Source organism: Nelusetta ayraudi, unplaced genomic scaffold, assembly GCF_046127955.1.
Source record: "Nelusetta ayraudi isolate G7.1 ecotype Tasmania unplaced genomic scaffold, CSIRO-AGI_Nayr_v1 ptg000073l, whole genome shotgun sequence".
Classification (NCBI taxonomy): Eukaryota; Metazoa; Chordata; class Actinopteri; order Tetraodontiformes; family Monacanthidae; genus Nelusetta; species Nelusetta ayraudi.
In genome coordinates this window covers 199621-223489 of record NW_027466123.1, presented here as the reverse complement: position 1 = coordinate 223489, position 23869 = coordinate 199621, and the positions used below count along the sequence as shown (strand labels likewise).

The 23869-nt window shown below is 47.7% G+C and overlaps 3 protein-coding genes across 6 annotated transcripts; 1 reads left to right on the top strand and 2 right to left on the bottom strand.

The window, feature by feature from the left end:
• Positions 1 to 1651: 1651 nt before the first annotated feature.
• On the bottom strand, positions 1652 to 5646 carry cebp1 (CCAAT/enhancer binding protein (C/EBP) 1). Of its 2 annotated transcripts, none has more exons than XM_076043130.1 (4): positions 5505 to 5646; positions 4876 to 4937; positions 3816 to 4130; positions 1652 to 2362 (listed from the first exon to the last, which is right to left on the bottom strand). In XM_076043130.1, exons 2-4 carry the CDS (start codon positions 4876 to 4878, stop codon positions 2054 to 2056), a joined length of 627 nt encoding a protein of 208 aa, XP_075899245.1. In that variant the 5' UTR covers positions 4879 to 4937; positions 5505 to 5646; the 3' UTR covers positions 1652 to 2053. The 2 variants fall into 2 exon arrangements, with proteins under 2 accessions (XP_075899245.1, XP_075899246.1); XM_076043131.1 differs by having other exon boundaries at positions 3816 to 4097.
• Positions 4973 to 9688, top strand: ngdn (neuroguidin, EIF4E binding protein). Its single transcript, XM_076043125.1, has 11 exons — positions 4973 to 5248; positions 5515 to 5574; positions 5818 to 5889; positions 7188 to 7325; positions 7440 to 7524; positions 7616 to 7668; positions 7818 to 7926; positions 8038 to 8212; positions 8828 to 8978; positions 9134 to 9197; positions 9556 to 9688. Exons 1-11 carry the CDS (start codon positions 5174 to 5176, stop codon positions 9570 to 9572), a joined length of 999 nt encoding a protein of 332 aa, XP_075899240.1. The 5' UTR covers positions 4973 to 5173; the 3' UTR covers positions 9573 to 9688.
• Positions 9689 to 11207: 1519 nt separating this feature from the next.
• Positions 11208 to 23335, bottom strand: pabpn1 (poly(A) binding protein, nuclear 1). 3 transcript variants are annotated; one of them, XM_076043127.1, is made up of 7 exons: positions 22832 to 23335; positions 20244 to 20352; positions 19954 to 20021; positions 19454 to 19560; positions 18577 to 18664; positions 17700 to 17854; positions 11208 to 12034 (listed from the first exon to the last, which is right to left on the bottom strand). In XM_076043127.1, exons 1-7 carry the CDS (start codon positions 22964 to 22966, stop codon positions 11830 to 11832), a joined length of 867 nt encoding a protein of 288 aa, XP_075899242.1. In that variant the 5' UTR covers positions 22967 to 23335; the 3' UTR covers positions 11208 to 11829. The 3 variants fall into 3 exon arrangements, with proteins under 3 accessions (XP_075899242.1, XP_075899244.1, XP_075899243.1); XM_076043129.1 differs by lacking the exon at positions 22832 to 23335 and adding an exon at positions 22371 to 22524; XM_076043128.1 differs by lacking the exon at positions 11208 to 12034 and adding an exon at positions 13294 to 13415 and having other exon boundaries at positions 22832 to 23334.
• Positions 23336 to 23869: the final 534 nt, after the last annotated feature.

The following is a 23869-nucleotide window of genomic DNA, read 5'->3' as shown; positions in this document are numbered from 1 at the left end:
CTATCTATCTATCTATCTCTATAGGTCATCCTTAAAAACACTCTATGGTGTTGAATGGAAAACCCAGCTGTATCATCATGGCAGCATATTCAAGCTAAGGGGAAGCAGGAGAACTGAAATCCCCCGACGTGTTGCCGAGTCTTCAACTCTCGCACCTGGCGAGTGGCGAATGGTATCGTCCCTCTGGGGGTCACTGCGGTCGCTGCTGAGTGAACCCTGCTTCTCTGTGCGAGGCGCTGACTTATTCGATTCATGATGGACCGACATTGGCAGTTGCACATCTTCAACGATGACGTTACAGTACGAGAAACGTCATTTTAACTGCGTGAACTGGCTGCGTGTACCGGCCTGCCGGAGGACGACAGCAAACGGAATGCAGTTGGCTCACGCTAGCTAGCACATTTACAGCCATGTGGATTAATATGCATTAATGTCCATTCAAATAAATTAGTAGAACCAATAAGCACAAACGCTTGACTTTAACACTTTTTTTTTTTTTTTTGGAACGTGGAAAATATTGAAAAACACAAACCGACGACACCAAAAAAATGCGTCTTGTACTTTGAAGCAGGTGGAGACGTGAGATGACTTCCACGTTGAATCTACAAACCGCAGGCTGTGGTGTAAGACGTTTGTTGGGCAACAACATTTACAATCATCACCGACAATAACAAGAAGTTCCAGGTGTGATGAGGCAAGCGTCACAAATCAAATCATCTGGACTCCGAGGCCGCAAGCAAACTGTGGTTGGAGACCCCGAGGAAGCGCGGGAACCGTTTCTTAGAGTCGACGACCAGCAGATTGAAAAATTTCACATTTTAATGGTGGTGATTTCCGACTTGAATGTGTTGCATGTCAAATCTTCTCTAAAATCTCTATCACACCACACACACACACACACACACACACACACACACGCGCGCGCGCGCGCACACAGAACATATTAAAACTTGTCGTCTACACGTTTTTATGTCCCCACTGGAAAATGATGCTAATTATTCAAGCTATCTTCATTCGCAGCTGCATAGATATTACCAGTGTTGTTGGGATTACTCCATAAAAGTAATCCAACTACTACTGATAACTGAGTACTCCTTTAAAAAAAAAAGTAATCAAACTACTTTGTTGTATAAGTAATCAATTACTTATCACTAATCACTTCAGTAAGCAAAAGATAAAGTAGCAGTTGCTCAGTGCTTTGAAATGCACATTTTTAACGGACATGTTACTTGACAAAGTAATTAATAACTCCATTATTTAAAAAGTAGTCTAATTACAGTCGTGGATTACTTTGTGATAAGATTACTCACCAACACTGGATATCACCATTGCAACCACGACCTTAAATGGCCGGAGAGAGTGACAAAATGCCGTGTTTGCTAATCACTCTGTGTATATAGCGAGGTTCGTATTGAGAGGAGTAGAGTCATTTCTACTTCGCCGGAGACCAAAGATGTTAAAATTGGGAGGAAAATGTCGCAGAACCACGGCGGGAAAACTTCCCTGATAAATTTGCATTTGCAGCTACTCTGAGCAGAGTGTGAGCTCTGAGAACGTCTTAATTAAGGGAAAAAAATATAAATGAATTGTTCAAAAAAAAAAAATCGTCTTATGGCGCCAAAAAAACTTTGTTCAAGAAGAACGCATCGAGTAGAAAAGAGGTCATTTTTATTTCCTTAGGTGTCAAATTACTTTCTACAATTTCTCTTTAGAAAATCGAGCATTGGATCTGCCACAGCTGTACACATATAGGATGATTACTGCTTTTTTTTTTTTTTTCAATAGATCAAACATTGAAACATCAATTTTAACACGCACAATGATTTTGCAAAAAAACATATATATACAGCAACGTCCCCCTTGTTAGTTACAGCTTCTACATTCATCACCATAACCCATAGCCTTTCAGTACATAGAAGCGCCCTCAGACGCTTCCCTCTTTTCAGAAGCTCTCCAGAAAATTGACATTTTGGTGGAAGCTGACATCGGGCAACAATGAATGTGAGCGTAGCAAACTGGCAGCAGCTCCGAAATCCCCCCCCCCCTCTCGTCTTCAGAGCCCCGCCTCCTCTGCGGCCGCGTCCTCGGCGGCCTGCAGGTGGCGCTGCGACAGGATGTGCTTGAGAGTGTCCCGCTCCTGTGTCAGCTGCCCGATTCTCATCTGCAGCTTGTGGTTCTCGTCCTGCAGCTGCTGGGCCCGCTGCTGGGTCAGCAGGACCCTCCGGCGGGCCTTGTCCCGGCTCTTCCTCACCGCGATGTTGTTCCTCTCCCTGCGCTGCCGGTACTCCGCGCTGTCCTTGTTGATGCTGCGCTTGCTGGCGGAGGAGGAGCGCAGCGGTGGCAGCAGGAAGGATGAGAACTCCTGGCAAAAGACAGTGTTGGACCAGATGGTGAGCAAACTCTTTGACCGGTTGGGTTCGACAGTGTGACAAAGTCGAGGAAGAGGGGGGGGCCACGGCAGCAGCAGATGGATTGAGCGTTTTGGTGAGCCCAACTAAACAAATGAAATGCAGCTTTTTTTTCCCGAGCGTGATGTTTCTCAGGATATCATCATCATCATCATCATCATCATCATCATCATCATCATCACTGTTGCAGAAAATGCCAGAACGCAGGGAAACTAAGACATCAATGAGGTTTATTAATATAGTTTTTAATCCGGGCCGGATTGAAAAGCTTAACGGGCTGCATAAGGCCCCCGGGCCATAGTTTTCCCGTGGCCGTGGTAGCCAATAAAGTGACAGATAGACCAGTGGTTCTTCTTCCTCATCATGAAGATGAGACCCAAATTTATTCCACAAAAACAAAAAAATAAAAATAAAAACCCTAGCCCGCTTCCTATCATGTCTGGTCAAGAAACTATTGAAATTATTGAACAGAATTGATAAAATTGTGTGTCCTTCAAAATAAATGTCCAACGTTTTCTGTATGAATATCTCTCTCTCCCTCACTCTCTCTCTTTACATATACAGTATATATACACACACACACACACACACACACACACACACACACACACACAAACTACCAATCAAAAGTTTAGGCACACCCTATAAATTTAACAATTTCATGTCTTTCATTCTCATGACTATTGACATTGCAGTTTCTCGCTGAAGGCATCAAAACTATGTCCGAACACACCTGGTGTTATGTAGGAAACAAGTGTCAAATGACTCATTTTACATTTTACATTTGAATTCTTCAAAATAGCCACCTTTCATTAAAAAAAAAACATACTATTATTATTATTTATATAGAGGTATTTAACGTGCTTTTCTTGGCTGCACAATTATACTTATCTTGTGTATATATTTGATGCCTTCAGTATCTATCTGCAGTGTAGAAAGTTGTAAAGATAAAAAAAAATGTATGTATGTGTGTATGTATATATATATATATATATATATATATATATGTATATATATATATATATATATATATATATATGTGTATATATGTATATATCTAAATATATACATATATATATATACACACACATATATGTGTGTGTATATATATATATATACATACATACATACACACACACATATATATATATGTGTATATATACATATATATATATAAATGTATTTATTTATTTATTTTTAAAAAGGCTGCCCATGAAGCCGCGACCCAATCAAAACAGCTCTGCGAACCGCTTTTGAGTCACGACCTGCCAGTTGAGAAATGTTGATCTAGACAATTGGGGGATATTGAGTGACACGAACACACACACACACACACACACACACACACACACACACACACACACACACACACACACACACACACACACACACACACACACAACGTACCTGCTGGTCGTTGGTGTGGCCTTGGTGTTGGTGTGCGAGCCCCATGGCAGCGCTGTTGCCCAGACAGGAGGTGGTAAAGGGCAGGTAGGACAGTCCCATCAGCTGTTCGTCAGTGCCCAGCCTCGGCAGAGCCTGAGGCTGGCCGTACGACATCATGTCCACCTGAGACACCTGAGGCACCTGCTCACTGGAGCCGGCGTGGCTGGTGGAGTCCAGGGGGTGGTGGTGGTGGGGGTGAGGAGGGTGGTGGTGGGGGGCAGCCTGGCCTGTGAACACCCACTCCTGGATGACAGAGGACACCCTGGGTTCAGACATCTGGAGGGTATCAACAACACACTGCTGTTAGGGTTCAGTTGGTTTGGCTTTGGTTTGATTTAAAGGAGTTGGGGAGGAGGGGGGGTGTGGGGGAGCACCCAAGAATCTACATTTGTACAATGATGAAGGTCAGGTTTATTTTAATGCGTTTTTGTAAAAAGATTTTTTTTTTTTGATGGAAAACAACAGAAAATAAGTCAAAGAACAGACGAGAAGTTTCGGGGTAAAAAGGAGCAGACGCAAACCCAATGCCAAGATGGAATCTTAAGGTAAAGAGTTCACATTATGGAACTTAAAAAAAACAAGTGAGTTAACTAATTGAAAAAAAATTGTAGTTATGTAGTTGTAGTGCTCAAGGAGAGAAAGGAAGATTTAAAAAAAAAAAAAAACATGTGGTATTGACTGGATGGAGTTGAAGCGAGCAATCTGTCAACAGTATTTGGCCACTGACAAAAAGAAGAAACACAAAAATGCGAGTGATCTTTCCGCAGTGCAAAAAGCAGTTTTTGAGGTCCCCCAAAAACTGGACAAGAATGTCTGGATTCACCTTAATTCATTTAATTTCCGTAAATTTGAATATATTAGATATAATTTGGAAAAAAAAAAAAAAAAGAAAGAAAAAAAGAAAAAGAAAAAGAAAGAAAAAGAAAAAAAAGGGAAAAAGGGTGATGCGCAAAATGTTGAATGAATCTTTGTTGTTTCCCATAAAACGTAAAAAAAAAAAAAATGTCACAGCTCAACTCACCATTATTAGCTGTCCACAAACTCTCCGTCTGAGGTCCGTCTGACAGCAGGACTGAAGATCGTCTATAAAATAGGAGGAGACAGACCGACCGACAGACAGACATGTACCTATGTCATTCACATCACTTCCTCTCTGTCTTTCTTTCGCGCTTCCTTGCAACAAAGCAGCTTCATAGCACGATGCATGCAGTAACTGGGCTGCTGTCCAACCTTTCAGCTCCAACTCACATGTCACTTAAGTTAGTTTGTGTTTATGACTTTGGCTTTAAAGTACGTCAACGCGCAAACGCGCAAACATCATGTATCGAGTGCCACTGTCCTCCTGCGGCTTCCGTACTCGCTTCAGAATCAAAATGGCCGCCCCTGTTGACAACGTGAGTGAACTACCGCGAGCAGCACTTTGATAACTCTTGTTTTATGTCTATTTCTGCTGCGTGTGTTGCCAATTAATATCCCATAGTTCTCGCTGTATTCCCCACTATAATGCATGATGGTAACAGAACCCAGTGATACTGGACAACCCCGTTGTGACAGCGACTCGCCGGCTATAAGCTGCTGTTCCCTGTGTAAACAGCATGAGAGCGGCTCGGGTGCTGAGGACGTAACTGAGTGGGGTTTTATTTCGTTTACCTTTCTGCAGGATCTAATCGACAGTGATTTGCCCAAAGCGGTGCAGCTGTTCAGGAGTCTCACGGAGCAGGTCAGAACCTCTTGAAACCAAACCGCGTCGTTCACACTCATACTTTTACTGTTTTCTAAACGATCACACAGTGATCACATGTTGGTGGATGCACAGTTTTTGAGACTGTTTTCCCGCACATTGGTGCGCCATCTGGCTGTAACCGTGGCTCCTCTCTCACATGATAACTGCTGTCAAAGTGATTTCTTTTGTGGCTTTTTTTTTCTTTTTGCGGGGGGTTTATTTCCGGTCTTTTCTCTGCAGGTGGCCTCGGTTACGAGTCATGTCCGGGAGCTGCTCACCCGAGTTAAAGGCGGAGCGTTCCAGACATCAAAGGTACGAAGCGGCTGCCTTTCAAATCCCGATCAGAGCACAACGACCATCTAAACCAGTGGTCTCCAAACTTTTTTAGCAATTGGCCACATGACGGAACTGCATCATGTCGGCGGGCCGTAGTTTGGGGACCCAGTTGATTCTAAACCATCAGACCCATCTAACCATCCAAACCGGATCATTGTCATCGCTGCGTGGTTGCGCCTTTTCGCTGAAAATTCGATGGGAAAACTTTCTTGTGTCGCTGGACAAACGGCCAAAACACGGAAACGTGTCTTGTGTTTTCACTATCGCGCGTCATCAAAACCGGAAGTCTCCATCTTGGAGATGCTCGCCCATTCAACTAGACTTTGTGCGTAGCAACAAAACTAGATTATTGTAGCACAAAATGGTATAGTATTGCCGGCGACGTAAAAGTCGTCATAAATTAGTGACAGGAGTGCAACAAAAAAAAACTGTACGAAGAACGGAGACGTTTGTGGCTGGTACAAAATCTGTGATTTTATTGACACAAAAATGACTTAACAAGTTCAACATAACTGAAAAAAGTGATTGCATGTCAGTGGAGATGTTGCCTTTACTTCGTCACATATAAATACTTTTAAACTGTTTATCAAACCCTTGACAAGCTTCGGCTTCTTGCTAACGATAACAAACAATTATAATCAGGTGTGGTACATTGGAGGCATCGTTAGCTCCTATTAACCGTAATATTTCATTTTTATCGCTGTTCCTCCCGCTGACCGAGTCCTTCTCCGCGTATTTTGGCAGCTTCCAAACGTTCCTCTTGGCCCTCCTGTAGTTTTGACATTTTAAATTCCACCAAAAATGAGCATTAAACTTGCCGTTCATTGTATTGTTCACGTCGGAGTGTCGCCAATATGTCCGCGCATCCGGGTAACGGCAAAAATGTGACGTTGGTGAAAACGCTCTATTCCGCTTTTTATTGAAATTGAATTTAAAAAAAAAAAAAAAAATGAAAACACTGAAAAAAAAATGTTGAAATTCATCTATTTTATGACTCACTTGCTATTAATGTAATTTCTTCAAGTTCAAGCCGGATTTAAAATCTTAACCAGCCGCATTTGGCTCCCGGGCCGTAGTTTGCCAACCATCCAGAATCAATGGGTTTTTGTTTTTTTTCTCTATAGATTCCAATGAAGAGGAAGAATTATTATTATTTTTTTTTGATAATAATGTTAAGATTACATTATCAATATCTGGGCAAACAGCAGCCCAATAATGTCTTCTACGTTCTGTGTTTTAATGACGGCGCTGTCGTGCTTTGTGTCCGCTGGCAGGGTTTGTCCTTCCTGGACCTTCGCTACCACCTGCTGCTCTTCTACCTTCAGGACCTGACGCACCTGATCAGCATCAAGACGGAGGGAGGCAGGATCGGAGAGAGCGAAGCCCTGAGCCGAGTGCTGGGGGTCCGCACGGTGAGATGAGCTGCTCTCACACGGGTCGCCTCTGGTTCTTCACTGTGCAGTGTATGAGCCATAAACCAACACAAGCGTGTGGATTTATTTTTTTTTGTTCTCCTCTGTGTGAAGGTTCTGGAGAAGATGCGTCCGCTGGACCACAAACTGAAATATCAGATCGACAAACTGGTCCGCACGGCCGTCACAGGCAGTTTACGTGAGACGCATTTACTTGTCCGTATGCTTTTGGTCAGTAACATTGTGGCTATATTTCCACCGTTGTGTCAACAACTGCCTTCTGATTTCAGCGGAAAACGATCCCCTGCAGTTGCGGCCCAATCCTGAAAACCTGATGAGTAAAGTAAGACCTGGATTTCACCCTTTATCTCATCGCCATTATGAAACAACTACGCTGGGCACTCTTCTGAAATCCACTTTGTTTCAAACAGCGTTTGATTTAATTTAGTTTTGAGATTGTTTGAGACGTCTTTCACTTCCTTTGTGCAACAGTTGAGTGAATCTGAGCAGTCCGAGGGCGAAGCTGATAACAAAGAGAAGAAAGCGGCTCCCCCTACTGCCAGGAAATATATACCACCCAAGATTGCTGCAGTGCATTATGGTAACGTTTCGACAGTTTGTTCAATCGCATGAGTTGATTTAATTATCTTGCTGGAGTGATTTGTTCAACCGCACTAATTCTCACCTGCCCTTACCACCACCTGTCCACTAGATGGCGACATGACGGGCGCCGACAGGAAGGCGGCCCAGGCGGAGCGGCAGCGGCGGGTGGCGCTGCGCAGCTCCGTCATCCAGGAGCTGCGGCAGCAGTACAGCGACGCTCCCGAGGAGATCAGAGAGAGGCGGGACTTCCAGAGCGAGAGGGAGGGACGAGAGGAGCTGCATCGGTAGGACTCACACTGCTGCACACGCACACTCTCTCTCTCATACACAAACACACTCTCATACACTCTAACTCATACACATGAGCACTCACCCACACACACCTTTTCTCTCATACATTCTCACTCACACACTAACACACGCACTCACTCTCACACATGCACTCTTTCTCACAATGACACACACACACACACACACACTTTAACTAACACATGCACGCGCACAGTCTCACACACTCTCTCTCATACACACACACGCACTCTCACACATGCACTCACTCTTTCTCACACACACTCTCACACTAACAAACGCACTCTATCATGCACTCTCTTATACACACACACACTCTCTCACACATGCACTCACTCTCTCTGACACACTCTCTCTCACACACTAACAAACGCACTCTCTCTCACACACACTCTCACACAACACACATTCTCTCTCTGACGCACACACTTATACACACACTCACTCTTTCGCTCTCTGTCTCACACACACACATTCTGTCACACACTCTCTCTCGCACGCACACACACACGCGCGCGCTCACACACAGGGCGTAGTAGCGACGTCCACCTCCACCGTGTCCCACCATGTGTGTGTGTGTGTCCCTACAGGAAGCACTACGAGGAGTCCATGATGGTTCGACTCAACGTGACCAAACAGCAGAAGAGCAGCAGGAAGAGAGGAACCAGGATGGGCATGTCCAGCCAGCTGGGCGGCATCACACACTTCAGCGACATCACGGCGCTGACCGGCGGCGACCAGGTGGGGGCGCTGGGATGGCTGGAGAAAGTCTGCGTATAAACTACAAAGCCTATATATAGAATCACAAGAATTGCGCTGCTGAGTTGATCTCAGTTGCAGCATCAACATGGGATATTGTGGAGCCGAGTCTCAAGTTTTGATTTTCTTCAATACAGGATGGCGATAACTCTCGACCCAAGAAAAAGAAGAAACTGATGAAGAAGAAAACCAAAAGAAAAGGTGAAGACACCATGATACACCACCAAGACATTTTCCATTTCTTAAAAAAAAAAAAAAATCTCATTTTGTAGCTTTGCCAAGTTTCAGTTGCATTTTGGGAATATTGATCATTCTTGGTTTTACAATTGAATAGAATGCCTTTATTAATCCCACAGTGGGGAAATTTGCATAATTATGGCAGTAATTACAGTAGTGCAAAAAAAGATGGAAAAATATACTAATTTCAAAAGAAACAAGGCAATAAAAAAGGAAAATAAACAATATTTACGTCGTATGAACAGTTGGGATTTCCAGCTATCTACTGACTGATATATAAATAAGTCTTGTATTTTACTGATTTTTTTTTTCTTCCATGCAGCATTTAAGCGCCATTAAACCCCAGGCGTCCGTCAGTGCGGAGGGATTCTCCTGATTTCACGGTGGATCACCAGTTTATACTCACTTCCAGCCTCCTCTGCAGGTCACGTTTCTACAATAAACCTCCACGAACTAACTGAACGTCTCCGCTGCACCTTCTTATCCATCGCCAAGTTCACCAACGTGGCCGAACCAGACACGAAAAAATGAAATTTAGCTTCATCTGAACATTTGCTCAGACTTACTTCACATCGGCACCTCACAAAAACGCTCCAAGCCTTAAAAAGCCGGCTCAGTTTCGCATCAAATTCAAATCGTGAGTCATGTTGTGAAGGTTCTCAGTCATCCATGTCGTCTTCATGTACAAGGGTTCAACTTTTGCACAATTGCAGCAACGGTACAGTGCAAAAAAAGAGATTATATTAATTAAAAACAAATAAAGCTATAAAAAAAATAGAAATATTTGTAGTTTAAGGGAAAAACAAGATACTTATGAACAGTTGGAGTTACAACAATCTAGTGGGGATTCAACGGTACAGTTTTCCCATGGTAGCGGGATCTAATCTTATAATAATCTTATATGAAACTGATTACCACAAAAAAAATAAAGTGCACCGCCAGATCAAATTAACCAAACAAAACCACACACATTAAACGTAAAGTTTACAACTATCCAATAAAAATGAACAAAATGAAAGTTCATTTTATTTCAGAATGTTTTTGCTAGCCTACCATCTACATACTGACTTATGGCTGGCTGCGTTCAGACTGCAGGCAGATCTGATTCCAATCGGCTGACTCTCCACGCTGTTTTTTTTTAGCAAATGTCCAAATGGGATCTGGCTCTGTTCAGACTGGGCCACGATTGACCGAGCTGACAGGTTGCTGTAGCAACGGCGTCAGAGCGGAGGCTTCGTCCAGCGCGTGTAATGTGTGACATCATATAATTGCGACAGTGGCAAAAACTAAATCGTCGTGTTGTGATAAATACCCTCGAGCATCGCTTGAGTGGGACACATTGTTAACCGATTTGACAGATTAATGTAGCAACGGCGTCGGAGCGAAGGCTTCGTCCAGCGCGTGTAGTGTGTGACGTAATACAATTGCGACAGCATTATTTGTTGCGATACATTTCCCTGGAGCTTCGCTTGAATGGCGCGATCTCCCCACAGACTAATGAGGCAATAATTTCCTCCTCTGTCCAGGGACTGCTGTTTTCTACGTCTCCCGTCCGCTCCATTACGTCACAGCTCCGAAAGTCTCCCTCTCGAAAGTCGGCTCTCCGGTCGCGTAGAATGACGTCACGGACAGTCAAAACCGATCGGTGCTCCAGACTGAGACGCCTCTGTCCAAATGCGATCTGAATCTACCTCCTGAATGTGGTTTCAATCCGTCTTGCAAAAATAGGATTTCATGTGGTTTGTGACTGTTCAGACTACAAAAGAGCCATCCGGTTTCAATCTTGATGGGCTAAGAATTGGATTTTGGTGGGCAGTCTGAACAAGGCCATAAAGTCTTTATGGCACCTTTGTGGAAAGAAACCCTTCTACACTCAAGTGACGATTCAATGCTTCTCCAACGTCGCAACGTTCTTCTACTTGGTGGGCTGGGAAACTGCATTTAAAAAAAAACAAAAAAAAACGAGCCGGACAATTCTCATTTTTACACAATGTCTTTATTTTTTTTTTCTAATTACAGACTCATGGGTTAAAAATAAAAATAAAAAAAGCAAAACAATTTTTTTTTTCTCCCCGAACCCACTTCCCCTCTTTTTTTTCCCTCCAAAAACTCTCCACACAACCCCCCCGCGTCCCCCCGCCCTCCTCCGCTCTAAAATGATACGTTTGCGGCCCTCCTGCGCTCCAAAAAACGGATTAAATTAATCGACGATGGACGTAGTTAGCTTGTCGTGTCGGCGGCCTCCCCCCCCCCCTCCGGTCGCTAAGTGAGAGGATGTCGGGATCTGCTCTGTGGACACGCGGCGCCCCTCTCTTCCCCCCCTAGCCCCCCCCCTGCTCTCTTACACACACACACACAAACCCACACGCACACACACAGACCTGCAACCCTCAACTGGTTCCAACTCCACCTCGCTAGTCTACCTACGTCGGCTCCGGCTTCGCGTCCAGGTCGTGCGTGTGTGCGTGCGAGCGAGTTACGGTGCGAAGGGGGAGGGGCTTTAGAAAAACAGGAAGGGGGGGAGAAAAAAAAAAGAGGGCGGGGAGGTGAGGGAGGGGGAGGGGAGGCGCCGCCGCCGCCGTCGTCGTCTTATCTATCAGCGTTTGCTGTTGTAGTAAATGCCCCCCGCGGCGGGCCGGTGGTCGCCCTGGCCGCCCCCACCGCCGCCGCCGCCCCCCCACACCGACAGGATGGGGTGAGTGTGCATGGCGGGGGCGGAGAGAGAGAGCGAGGCCGCCGAGACGGTGGGGGGCGCCGACGCCACCTGGGGAGGGCTCGTCAGCCGCCACTGGTCCTGAAACCTGCAACGACAAGAAGCGGTCTAATATACAGAGAGAGGAGGAGGAGGAGGAGGGAGGAATGAGGGGTGTGGGGGGGGGCGGCGGCGGAGTCGCGTAAAAATAAACTGGATGTCGGAAACAGACGAGAAGCGTAAAATAAAGGGGGGGGTGGAGATGCGGGGGGGGCTCTGGACCCCAGCGAGAAGTTAGTCGGGGTCGAAGGGCGGGGTGGCAAACAAAAAAAACGATGGCGGTTCACTCCATCGCTGCTCAGGACATAAAGGGATGAAGGAGGTGAAAGAAATTAAAATGTCATAAAAAAAAAAAAACAAGCGGAGGAGGAGGAAGGGGGGGGGCGTAAACAGCAGACACTTGGGGTGTTAAGAAGAGGTCAGCGGGGAGGCGGAGGCGGGGTGAACGATGAACTCCGAAGCGTGAACATGAACAAGGGGGAGGAAAAAAAAAAAAAACAATAAAAAAAACAAACTAAAAACAGAACGACAGCATCAAGAAGCGGCGGCGACCAGCAGCAGCTGCAGGTTCGTACAGTAATCTTTTGTTGCCCCCCCACCCCCCAACACACCCCATCCCCCCGGACACACCCACTTTGATCTTTTTCTTTCCCCTCTCCCCCGCCTCCTGGTGGGGTGGGGGGTGGAGGTGGAGGTGGTGGGCGGGGCCAAAAAAAAAAAAAAAAAGAGAGAGAGAGATGTCGTGAGACAGCCGGCGGGGTGGGGTGGTGGGGTGGAGGGGGCGGGGTCACAGCCAGACCAGACCAGAGGAGACACATCTGCAGCCTGAGACTCCCATCATCATCATCATCATTATCATGTCTGAACAAAAAAAAAAAATAACAGAAGTCTGCCACCGTAAGTTTGTCGTTTTGACCCCCCCACCCTCCACCCCAATCACCCCACCCCACACACACACCGCCCCAGGTTACCTTACCGGGGTGGAGGGGAGGGGGGGAGGGATGGGGGTGAGCGACTGCATCGACCTGGGCGCACGCATCACACTCGCACACAACCACCACCACCAGCATCGCCACCATCATCATCATCATCATCATCATCCTCCTATCACACTGCGGCCAGTCTCTCTCTCTGTCCATCAAGGGCGCTTTTTTTTTTCTCTTTTCCTTTTTTTTCTTTTTCTTTTTTCTTCTGGGATTTTCTTCTTTTATTGTTGGGAGGGGGGTGGAGGAGGGGGGGAGCTCTTTTTTCTCTCTTTTTTCTCAAACGGGAGGGGGGAGGGGGGAAGGGGAAAGAAGGGGAGTCGGGGGGGGGGGGGTCGATAGTTAGGGAGGGGAGGGGGGTGGAAGGGATTAGGGTGGGAGGGTGGGGGGGTTGGGGGGGGGGGGGTTTAGTAAGGGGAATACCACGATGTTGTTCGCCCTCGGCCCCTGGAAGAGAGAGAGAAAAAGAGGGTGAGTTCTTTTCTGGTTGGCTTAAAGAGACGGACACCAAATTTTCCTGGTGTGAGATAAAGTTGGTAAAAAAAAGAACTGGGGTTGGGGGGAGGGGGGGGTCATGTGGAGGGGGCGGGTCGTGTAAACTGAAGGGGAGGGGTGTGTGTGTGTGTGTGTGTGGGAGTCAGTAAGTTGATCAGATTCAACAGATCACAGCTGGATCCGATCCGATCCCGCCCCCCCCCTTCCTTTTTCTTGTCTGCTGGCAAAAACGATCAGCAGCTGATCTGATCTAGAGGCTCTGGTCACATGACCGGGCCAGGAAATAGACTCATAACAAAATAAAATCATCATATGGAGTCTCCTCCACTACAGGAGAGACTTGGCTTGCAAGAATAAGTTATAATAAGAGGAATAATATTAGAAATATATATATATATATATATATACCATATATAGACAATAAGGTATATATAATAGTAATAATATATAATATTAAGAGTCATGATTGGTGTGTGTGTGTGTGTGTCTGTGGGGGTGGGGGGGGGGGTTCGAGGTCAAAAGGCAAAAGACAATCTCTCTTCCTCTTTCTCTCTCTCTCCATCTCTCTCAGGGAGAGCCACCTCAGGGGTCACTGTGGGGGAGGGGGGAGTGGGGGGGGACCTGGAGGACAAACAAGCAGCACACACACACACACACGATGGGGGTTGGGACTCACAGCTGCACAGTTTTAATACATACAGCACACTCACTCAGCCACACACCATAGAGTGGGGTCAAAACCCACTGGCCGGCTGTGGGGTCAAAGGTCAGACTCTGGGGGTCAGGCTGCAGTAATGAACCCTCTCTCTGGGAGTGAACGCACTGGATCGCGGAGGACACACACACACACACACACACACACACACACACACACACACACACACACACACACACACACACACACACACACACACACACACACACACACACACACACACAGGTCCGCAGGTCAATTTAACAGCACACCTGCCAGGATCAGCGCCGCAAAACTACTACGCTGCACCGCTTCAAACGGCCCCTCGGGGGCAGACGTCAGCGGGGCTCCAACAACCGCTTGTTGGGGCTCGTCACGCAATTGGCAGACGCGTCGTGAACGGCGGCGAGTCTCCTTGCGCCGGCCCCGAGTCCTTGAACGCACCGCGTTCGGAGGACCCCTCCTCTCCGACTGGACTACACCACAGTGGTGGCAACCGGCAGAGGTCAAACGGCACAGGAGCGGCGGCAGTCGTCAGTTGCCCCTGCATCGACCAACAGGTGACGCTCCGCTCCTCCGGGGAAACCATGACACAAAAACATCTTCGAGTTAGCGTTTAACTGCTGCAGCTGCTGAGAGAGAGAGAGAGATAGAGAGAGCGAGAGAGAGAGAGAGACAGAGCTGGCAGGGCGAGGGCTCCCTGGTATGTGTGTGTGTGTGGGAGTGGTTGACAGAGCGCGAGCACACGCAGTGATTAGAACCACCCCGACCTCGGCTCCGCAGAGCTCCGAGAAGGAACGAGCTAAGAGGCCTTTCAAGGGCGAGAGCGGCGCAGAGGAACCGAAAAACGCCGCCCAACTCGGCGGGGAGAACTTTTAGCCGGCGGCAGTTTTCAACGGCACGCCTGGCAAGGACCGTCCCGTCAGAACCTCGCAACACGGGCGGTGAACTTCCACGCGCTTGGCGCGTTGGCGACCTCTATTGCAGCCTGAACAGAGAGGAACCAAAAAAAAAGAGAAAAAAAACATCAACGCTCCACAAAGTTCCCTCTGGCTCCCTCTAGTGGAGCTCAAAAGGAGTTTTTCCCTGTGAGATTCTCTTGAGATACACCGGAGTCTGAAGCACGCGGCCCAAAATAAATAAATAAATACATAAATAAAGAGCCCAGCAGGTGCACAGCAGTCTGGCTGAGGGACACCAGGCTTCCTCGGTGCTTCTTCATGAGATGAAGCACGGAGAAGCCATCGTCACAGAGACCAGAACCCAGCCGTGCGGTTCCATCTCCGCACCCTCAAGACAAAAACAGGCCTCAGCGCAGCATTTCCACTCCAGGCTGTTAAACCAGGAAGTCACGCCGACTGCAAACTCAAGTTCCGACAATATCCGACTCTACGGGAGGGGAGGGGGCGGAGCTTAGCTGGCTGGGAACCAGGATATTTGAGAGCTCTGTGGCTGCAGCGAAACACACCACATTCCAACACCCCCCACCCCCCCACTCCCCTGGGATCCACGGCCAGCAGGGGGCGCCTGCCCCACAGCAGCGAGCCCAGTCGGCTCCGCTCAAAAGGTGATGTGACATGCAGTGCCAGCCCAAACACAGGTGATAATGATTCATGAGCAGAATATGATGCAACCCCCCCGACCACCTCCGCCATCTCCGATTCCAAAGTCAAATCTGCACCAAAAATAAAAGGTCCCCCGCTCTAATATTTCCTTGGGCCGCCTTTAGCTTCGATTGCGGCATGCGGTCGCTGTGGCATTGTTTCGATTAAGCTGAAGTTTCCATCCAGTACGGCATTCAGTTTTCACCAAGACCTTGGCATGGACGATGGTAGAGTCTCACCGCTGCACAAAGCCTTCTCTAGCACATCCCAAAGAATCCCGGCATTGCCGTCTTGGAATATGCCCGTGCCATCAGGGAGGGAACGAATCCATTGATGGAATGACCTGGTCATTGAGTGTGTTCAGCTAGTCAGCTGACCTCATTCTTTGAGGACGTACCGTCGCCGAACCTAGACCTGACCAACTGCAGCAGGCCCAGATCATAGCACTGAAGAAAATAGAAAAACACTCTCAAGCACAAATACATGCTGTGGTTTTTGGCCCAGTTAAAATGTTATTCAAGTGTTCCACTGCCCCCCCGCGCGGGCCTGTACAGTAGGCACCAGGCATGATGGGTGCATCACTTCACCTGCCTCTCTTCTTACCCTGATGGGCCCCATCGATCAAAAAAAAAAAAAAAAAAAGCTTCAATTTGCTCGGGAGCATAAAGATGTGACTCTGGAGCGATGGAAGAAGGTCATGTGGTCTGATGAGTCCAGGCTTACCCTGTTCCAGAGTGATGCACCCATCGTGCCTGGTGCCTACTATACGAGCCTGTACAGGGGGCAGAATTAACGCAACACTGGATGGAAACCAAATCTTGAGGCGTTGCCAGAAGCTCGTCGAAGCGATGCCACAGCGAACACGTGCCTTAATCGAAGCTAAAGGCGGCCCAGCGAGATATCGGAGTGTGTGACCTGCATTTTTGGTGGCGACTTTTTATTTGGCCGGGCAGTGTATAATGGACAGAGTTCACCGCGTGGGCGAATCTTAAACTAAGACGATCCAAGGCTACGAAAAAAAATGTGAAGACTTTTTGTTCGATTGTCAGATTTCTTTACTTACCTTTTTTTACACACGAGGCATTTGGGAAGCTAGATTTTCTGACTCTTGGCCCTGCGTCACAATTTCATAAAGGTCCAGTTTGTAGAATTTTTTTTTTTTATTAAGGGTGCCCAGGTATCTACGGTCATTCTGGCCTGGCTCAGTCCCGCAGACGCTGCTTGCAGCTTTAATTGTTTTTTCTCCCTTTCTTTTTGTAATTGTAGACACATGGCACCGTCAGGTGGGCTTCCTTAAAGCCTACAAGAGCAGGTGTGGGCAAACTATGGCCCGGGGCCATATGAGGCCCATTAAAGTTTTTTAATCTGGCCCTGCGATATGTGAAGAAATTATATTATAAAAACAGCTGTGTTCCAGCCATTTCTTCAGTGTTCTGAGAGTAATTTCAATGAGAGCCGAATACCGCGCGGCTTCAAAGACACTGACTTTTGTTGGAACTTTGCACTGGTACATTTTCAATTGACATGAACGCAACGTGTTTTTCGCCATCTCTCATCTGCTGCTGCTGCTCCGGCTCCCTCCGTCACGTTCTAGAACCCATTGTGGACCCACCGGTCAAAAGGTTCACCAATGATCGACGTATATTCTTATACATGTATGAGAGCTGTTCACAGGGTAGGAAACCTCTTTACTGCCAGCACACACTTTCATTAATGTGTTCATGGGCTGTATTTTAAGCTTTTACCAATACAAAAATCACAGTCAGGCCAAATTTTACACACTGGACCTTTGAATAGCGAAGCAATGAAGCCACCTCTGGACTCGACCACCCTTGTGAGTGAGACCCGGTGCATGCAGGTGCAGTGTGTCCCCACTAGGGGGTAGGAGGTGGGGGGTGGGAGTGGTGGGGGGGGAAGGTCTCGGCGTGAGGCGCTCACCTAAAGGCCCGTCCTCTGCCTCTGGGTGGCGCGTAGCCGCTGTAGTAGCGCGCCCGGGACGAGAAGTTGCCTCCTCCCCGTGATCGGAAGCGAGCCCTGGGGAAGCCGCGGTCCGTGGTGCTGATGCCGGGTCTGTTTGTTCTCTTGGCACCCACCTGGGGGGGGGGGAGACAGACAGGGAGGCGGCCACCACGTTAGGAGCGGTGCCTTTTCAAACCGCTGCAAACCATTGCGCCTCAACAGGGGCGGGGTTACAGCGAGCAACACTCAATTTCCGGCAAACGCTCGACCGACGGGCTCGCATTCAAACTTTCAAACTTCAGAGGAGGAAACCAACATCGCGGTTCCCATCAAATCTCAAAAAAAAAGAGTCAATTAGTCAAAGTCTGTGGCCAGAATACTGCACCGGGAGGTGATGTCAGGTGTGCCGTGACAATTCATCCAATGTCACTTAATGGGTTTCAAAACAATAATAATATTCCACTGTGGAGCGACAGTGCTTTGAAAGGAATGCGAGCCCGTTTTGCTCCAGGATATCAGCCTTGTGTGCATCTGAACAGGTTTCACACGGTTATGTATTGCCCGCCCTGTGTTGATATACGTTTCTCTGTCATTAATTCTTTTTTTGATCGGTTTGATGGATTTCTTGTCATTTTTATGTTTAAATCTCTGTGATTAACTTACGTTTTGTATGCTCTGATCTTTTTCTTTTTTGGGATTTTTATCAATGTAAAAAAAAAAATTGTGTGGCTGAAAAAAGGCTGAAAAATACTGATTTAGAAGACTGGCTTTCGGGGGGGGGTTAACCAATGTTTAACCAATGTCACCAAATACAAAACTAAGCACTAGCAAAGCGATGAGGAGAACGACACCCTACCTTGATTTGCCTTCCTCTGAACAGGGACTCATCCAAAGCCATGGCTGTCCGCACTGATTCTTTGTCTGCAAACTCAATGTAGGCGAACCTGTCGAGGGGTGGGAGAGAAACAAGATTCACTGAAAGGTTGGCGGTTCAAATCCCGCTGTCGTCACATCCTCGGGCGAGGCACTTCGACCCACGTCACCTCGTACAAATGGAAGTGGATGCTGGGCGGTGGTCCCGCCACTCTGTGGCCACACAGGCAGCAGCGCCACCACCACCACCAGACCAGTGTGAATGAATAACAGGCCCAATGTGAAGTGCTTTGAGTGCCTCGAAAAGCGCTGTATAAATCCAATCCATTACCAATGGTACTAAGCGTCTATTAATCCATTAGTACAACAAAATGTGGTGCAATAAAGACCGTCTTCAATTTGAATCATTGACGGCAGCAGCAGGCACCGCCGGCCCGTCGGGGAGTGGGGGGGGGCACTGCCGTTACCAAACAGCTGTGTCTGTGGGGGCCTTGGTTTCTATTCCTGGCCTCATATTAATAAACCCACTCTGCCGTGGAGCTCAAGTCATCAAAGTGCGGAACCAAAGGCTGTAACCTGCACTTATTTTAACTTTGTTTATTATCTCTAATCGCACGTTTGACTGTCATGCGATTGTCTGGTTTTTTTTTTCACGTCTGTTTTTTTTTTGCGCTCCATCTGCAAATGAAGTTCCTACCGGATAAATGAAGTGAACTTGATTTGATGCGATGGATTGATTGATGTGTGCGCGTGTTTGTTTTCCTTCATTTCTCACAACATTAAATCAGTCACGACACACATTGGTCACAAAATAACCACAGCCAGGCCGGGGCGCTGTGCCGCGGCTTAGTTCAATTTACCCTTTGGGATGCCCCGTGTATTTGTCACACAGGATGGTGACTCTGTTGACCGAACCGCAGCCGTGAAAGTGAGCCTCCAGTTCTTCCGCCGTGGCGCCGTAGTCCACCTGCAAGAGACGCGTTAGGACCGGCGTATATTGCGTATTGGGAGGGTAAAAACTCTCGGGGCTTATTAGAAAGGACGACTCCAGTATCACAAAATACACAAAGCCACTGGTTTGAGTCCATCTTGACGGTTGAGATTAGACTTGCACGTGCGTCATGGCCTCGGTTTCTATTCGAGATAATGAGTGAGTCTGACTTTGCACTGTGACGTGATGATGCAACGCTCGCAGAAGCTTTAACGCAAACATGTGTCAACTGACTTAAAACTGCAATTACACAGAAGAATGTATCCTAAAAACACAGCGTAGTTGGGGGGGGGGGGGGTCTTAGGGACCCTCGTTTATGACAACATTTTCAATTCCAGACTTTCCGTTTTGATTTTACACTCGACTTACGTTTCCAACATAAATTGATCTGCCATCCGCTTCCATCTTTTCTTCGATGGACATGATGACAGGGCCAACTGCACAGAGGGAAAGAGGGCAAATGGATTCAGCTGTGCGGTGAACATAAAACATCATTACAATCAGAGAGTGCATCTACAAATGAATAAGCCATTGGAATTGATACGAGCTGACCGCCAAAAGACATCAACTGGAATTTAAAACTATTTCACATTGGAGCCAATCAGACCTGTATGGGGGGGGGGTTGGGGGGGGGGGGGGGGTACAGTATACTAACTCACCTGGCGGGGGGCTGAGGTTCATCTGTTTCTCCACCTCGTTCTGCAGCTCTTTCAGCTTCTCTGCTTCTTCCTCCATCTCTCGCACTCGGGCTTTAATTGCCTCCAGCTCCTGAGGCGCAAAGCAAAACGGTGATGAGAAACCGCGTGGCGTCCGCCAACGTTCACACACACCGACCAGTCAGAAATCGTTTGGCGTGAGGACTTTGCGCGTTTGTATTCGTACCTACACTCAATTTGGACTTTTCAGAGTTCTATTTGTGGGCCCGTGATCGTTGCAACTCAAACCCTGGGCCAGTGCCAAATATACCAAATGTACAACATCTGATAATATTCACATTAGGCATCCCAGGTTTCCACCGCTGACATTGACGTTGGGTAGTGACTGTGGCAAAGCAACTCGGAACACTCTGACTACATCCGACACAGGAAGTAGAACAGTTCACGATCCAATTAGATCTTCCACTCAACTAATCATGTTTCATGCATAGAATGCATTGACACAGAAATGCCGCCCCCCCCCACACACACGTAGTCAACGATCTTGCGCAATCACCAGACTGTAATACTGTAGAAGTGACACGATGGCTGTGTAGCGTGCTGACAACGCGAGCCTCTACACGACAACACACTCCCAGCTCTGGTGTGTATTTCTCTTTTATGGTCCATTTCTAACACGTAGCTCTAAAAAAGTAGTCGGATCGCAGCAACGCAGTTCAAGCAAATATGTGTTATCCACACATGCACAAGAGCTCTGAATTAAAATGCATGCATATTCTCCCACTTAAAGCTGTGGGCTCACAGACCTTAAAGCAACACACGTGCAATTCATTCATAGTGAAATGTGAATAAAAAATAAAGGATATGAGTTTTGTTTTTGTTTGTTTTTTAGATGGAGGCATCTCTGGGAAACACTCCGATCAAGTTTGGCACCTACAAAATAACATCTAATCTACAAACACTGCAGCTATGATCTACTGGGGAGTGAAGCAATGGTGTGTGTGTGTGTGTGTGTGTGTGTGTGTGTCCCTTCACAGAGCCAGAGCCTCCTGCATGCTAGTGGTGCACTGCAGCACAGTGGGAGTCATTCCAGCTCCATCCTGGGCCACTGCTGCTGCTGCTCCATGCAGTGTTCACAGCGTTACAAAAAAAACCAAAAAAAAAACAACCTTGTCTATGGATCAAATTAGACCTCATTAAATGTAGATATTCTCACCCAGAGGAGCACTGGACCGAGACATGCAGCAAGCAATTCTAACCCCGCTTGCAATGTCTCTGGCTGCAGCCATCCACCCATGTGCCCGGTGGTTCTGACACGGCAAATGCGTGCAGCCTCCGGCCCGGGAGTGACTGAATCATAGCCGCCAATGAAATGAAGAGACGCCTAAAGAGAAGCTGATCCAGCCGCGGCACGTCGTCGCTCCTATTTTTGATGCAGACACCATGCAAGATATCCAACAACAACAACAAAAAAAAAAACACCACCACCCTTCTTCTCTCCTCCTTCCCTCCCTCCACCCGTTCTCCGAGCCCGAGCAGAAAAGCTGGAGGATGCGAACCCAGCCCCTGAAATACCGCAACCCCAATGTCGCGGTCACACCGCCCGATGAAAGCGACACCGTTAAAAAACAAAAAACAAAACAGACAAATCTTTGGCTTGAAGAGGGGACGCCGGTGATCGTACAGCTCCGACTACAGCGGGGGAAAAAAGCCCAATTGGTCGACAGAATCCTTACACAATGAAGAGAAAAAAGCTGGTCAGGTGCACGGCAGCCATCTCCACCCCTTCCCTGTAGGGTGGTGGTGGTGGTGGTGAGGGGGGGCGACGAGCGAGTGGATAGTTAGCCAGCTCGACATCTCTAGCGGCGTTGCAATGGTGGAGGAATGGCTAGCATGCTAGGCCAGTGTGAGGTCCAAAGCAGGCTGCCTTTATCCCGTGATTCCCCAACGCACCCGACCCGGGGGTCCTCCGGTCCTCTTTGCGGCGGCGGCGCCGCTCGTTACCGCTTCGCACAAGTGAGCTAATGTTAGCCTGCTACGAGTCGACCAGGACACGTACGCGCCGGCGCTCGCAATGCAGCCGTGGCCAGCACAATGAGGACATTGGTGGAATTAAACAAAAGTCATTACCGTAAAGCAGCTCGCCTCCTTGAACGGGGTGGGGACTGGCAAAGCAGCGGCTAATGGCGGCGGGCCTGTCCTACTATCGCCCCTCGCTGTCCCCTACATGTCCGACTAGCATTTTTTTTTTTTTTTTTTTTTTTTTCCTTAGGACGACGAGAATCCCACCAAAACGATTCGAGCTGCTCCCTGGCGCAGAGAAACTGGCGCCGCCGTTGCGCCAAGATGGCCGCCGAAACCACGCATGTCACCACCCATTTCTACAGCATTGCGTGAACCACAATGGCGGCTAATATCGATTTGGCCGTAGCGTGCACGTACATGGCATGTGACCCGAGATTTTTGCTGGAAAATGTTTCTGGCCAATTCTGACGGCCTGTTTCGACTGACGGCCACCGAAGCCGGTTAAACCTTGGGCAACGTGGGTATAAAACGGGGCTCCCGCAGTTGAAACAATGCCCTTCACTTACCGGGTCTTCAATCGCGGCCTCTCCCTCCTCTAACCCCGGCTCTTCGTCACCGACGCCCGGGTCTTCCAGGTCGGGGTGTCCGGGGTCCGAATCTAGTAGCGACTCCTCCGTTAGCCCGTTGCCGAACTCCGCCATGGCCCTGTTCCGACGGTACAGACGCGCCTCGTTGCCGAACCTAGCCTTGCAGGCCCCTGCTCACACACGGGGAGGGGGTGGTGGAGCGAGCGGGCCGGTTAAAACGAAATTTCGGCGAGGAAAAACGCCGCTCAGTAAAGTTAAAATGGTGTCGGGCGAATAAAAAAAATGCTAGCTAAAGTCCCGCACACAGCTCAAAAACATAACACGCAAAGTGAGCGCAGTTTCACCCGCTATCTACAATAAAGAACGGTCCCGTTTAGCAACGTAAAACCCCCTAGTTTATTTACTTCAATGAGTGTATATGTATAAAAAAAAAACGGCGAGAACCGAACACGAGAGCCGCGGCGTCCCTTTATTTCAGAAATGGAAGCCAGGGGCGGAGCCGCGTATAACTGCGGCCCAGGCAACTCTCTGTCCCCATTGGCTGGCCGCCGCCTCCGGACAACCCTTTTTGGCGTCCGCCTCGTTGCTATTGGAGGACTGGTGCCGGAGTTTCCGGTTTCCGAATCGAACGTGTGCTTCAAAGAGGCCGGAGCGCCTGTCAATCAAACGATGTCGCGCCGCTGTCAAGTGGGACTGTAGAGCCAATTTTCAAGTAATTGATTCAAAGCACATTTGATGAAGCTTAAAATGGGATTTAATCTTTTGACCTTTGTTTAAAAAAAAAAAAAAAAACGCAGTATGTGTCATATTCTCCCCACTGTAAAAATACAATTAACATTTAAAAGTTGATATTTTAAATGACAAATACCAATATCATATATAGCATGTGATTTCCTACAAGACAAATGAGTCGAGAAATACACTACACACACACACACACACACATATGTATAAGTATGTGTGTGTGTGTGTATATATATATATATATATATGTGTATGTATATATTTATATATATG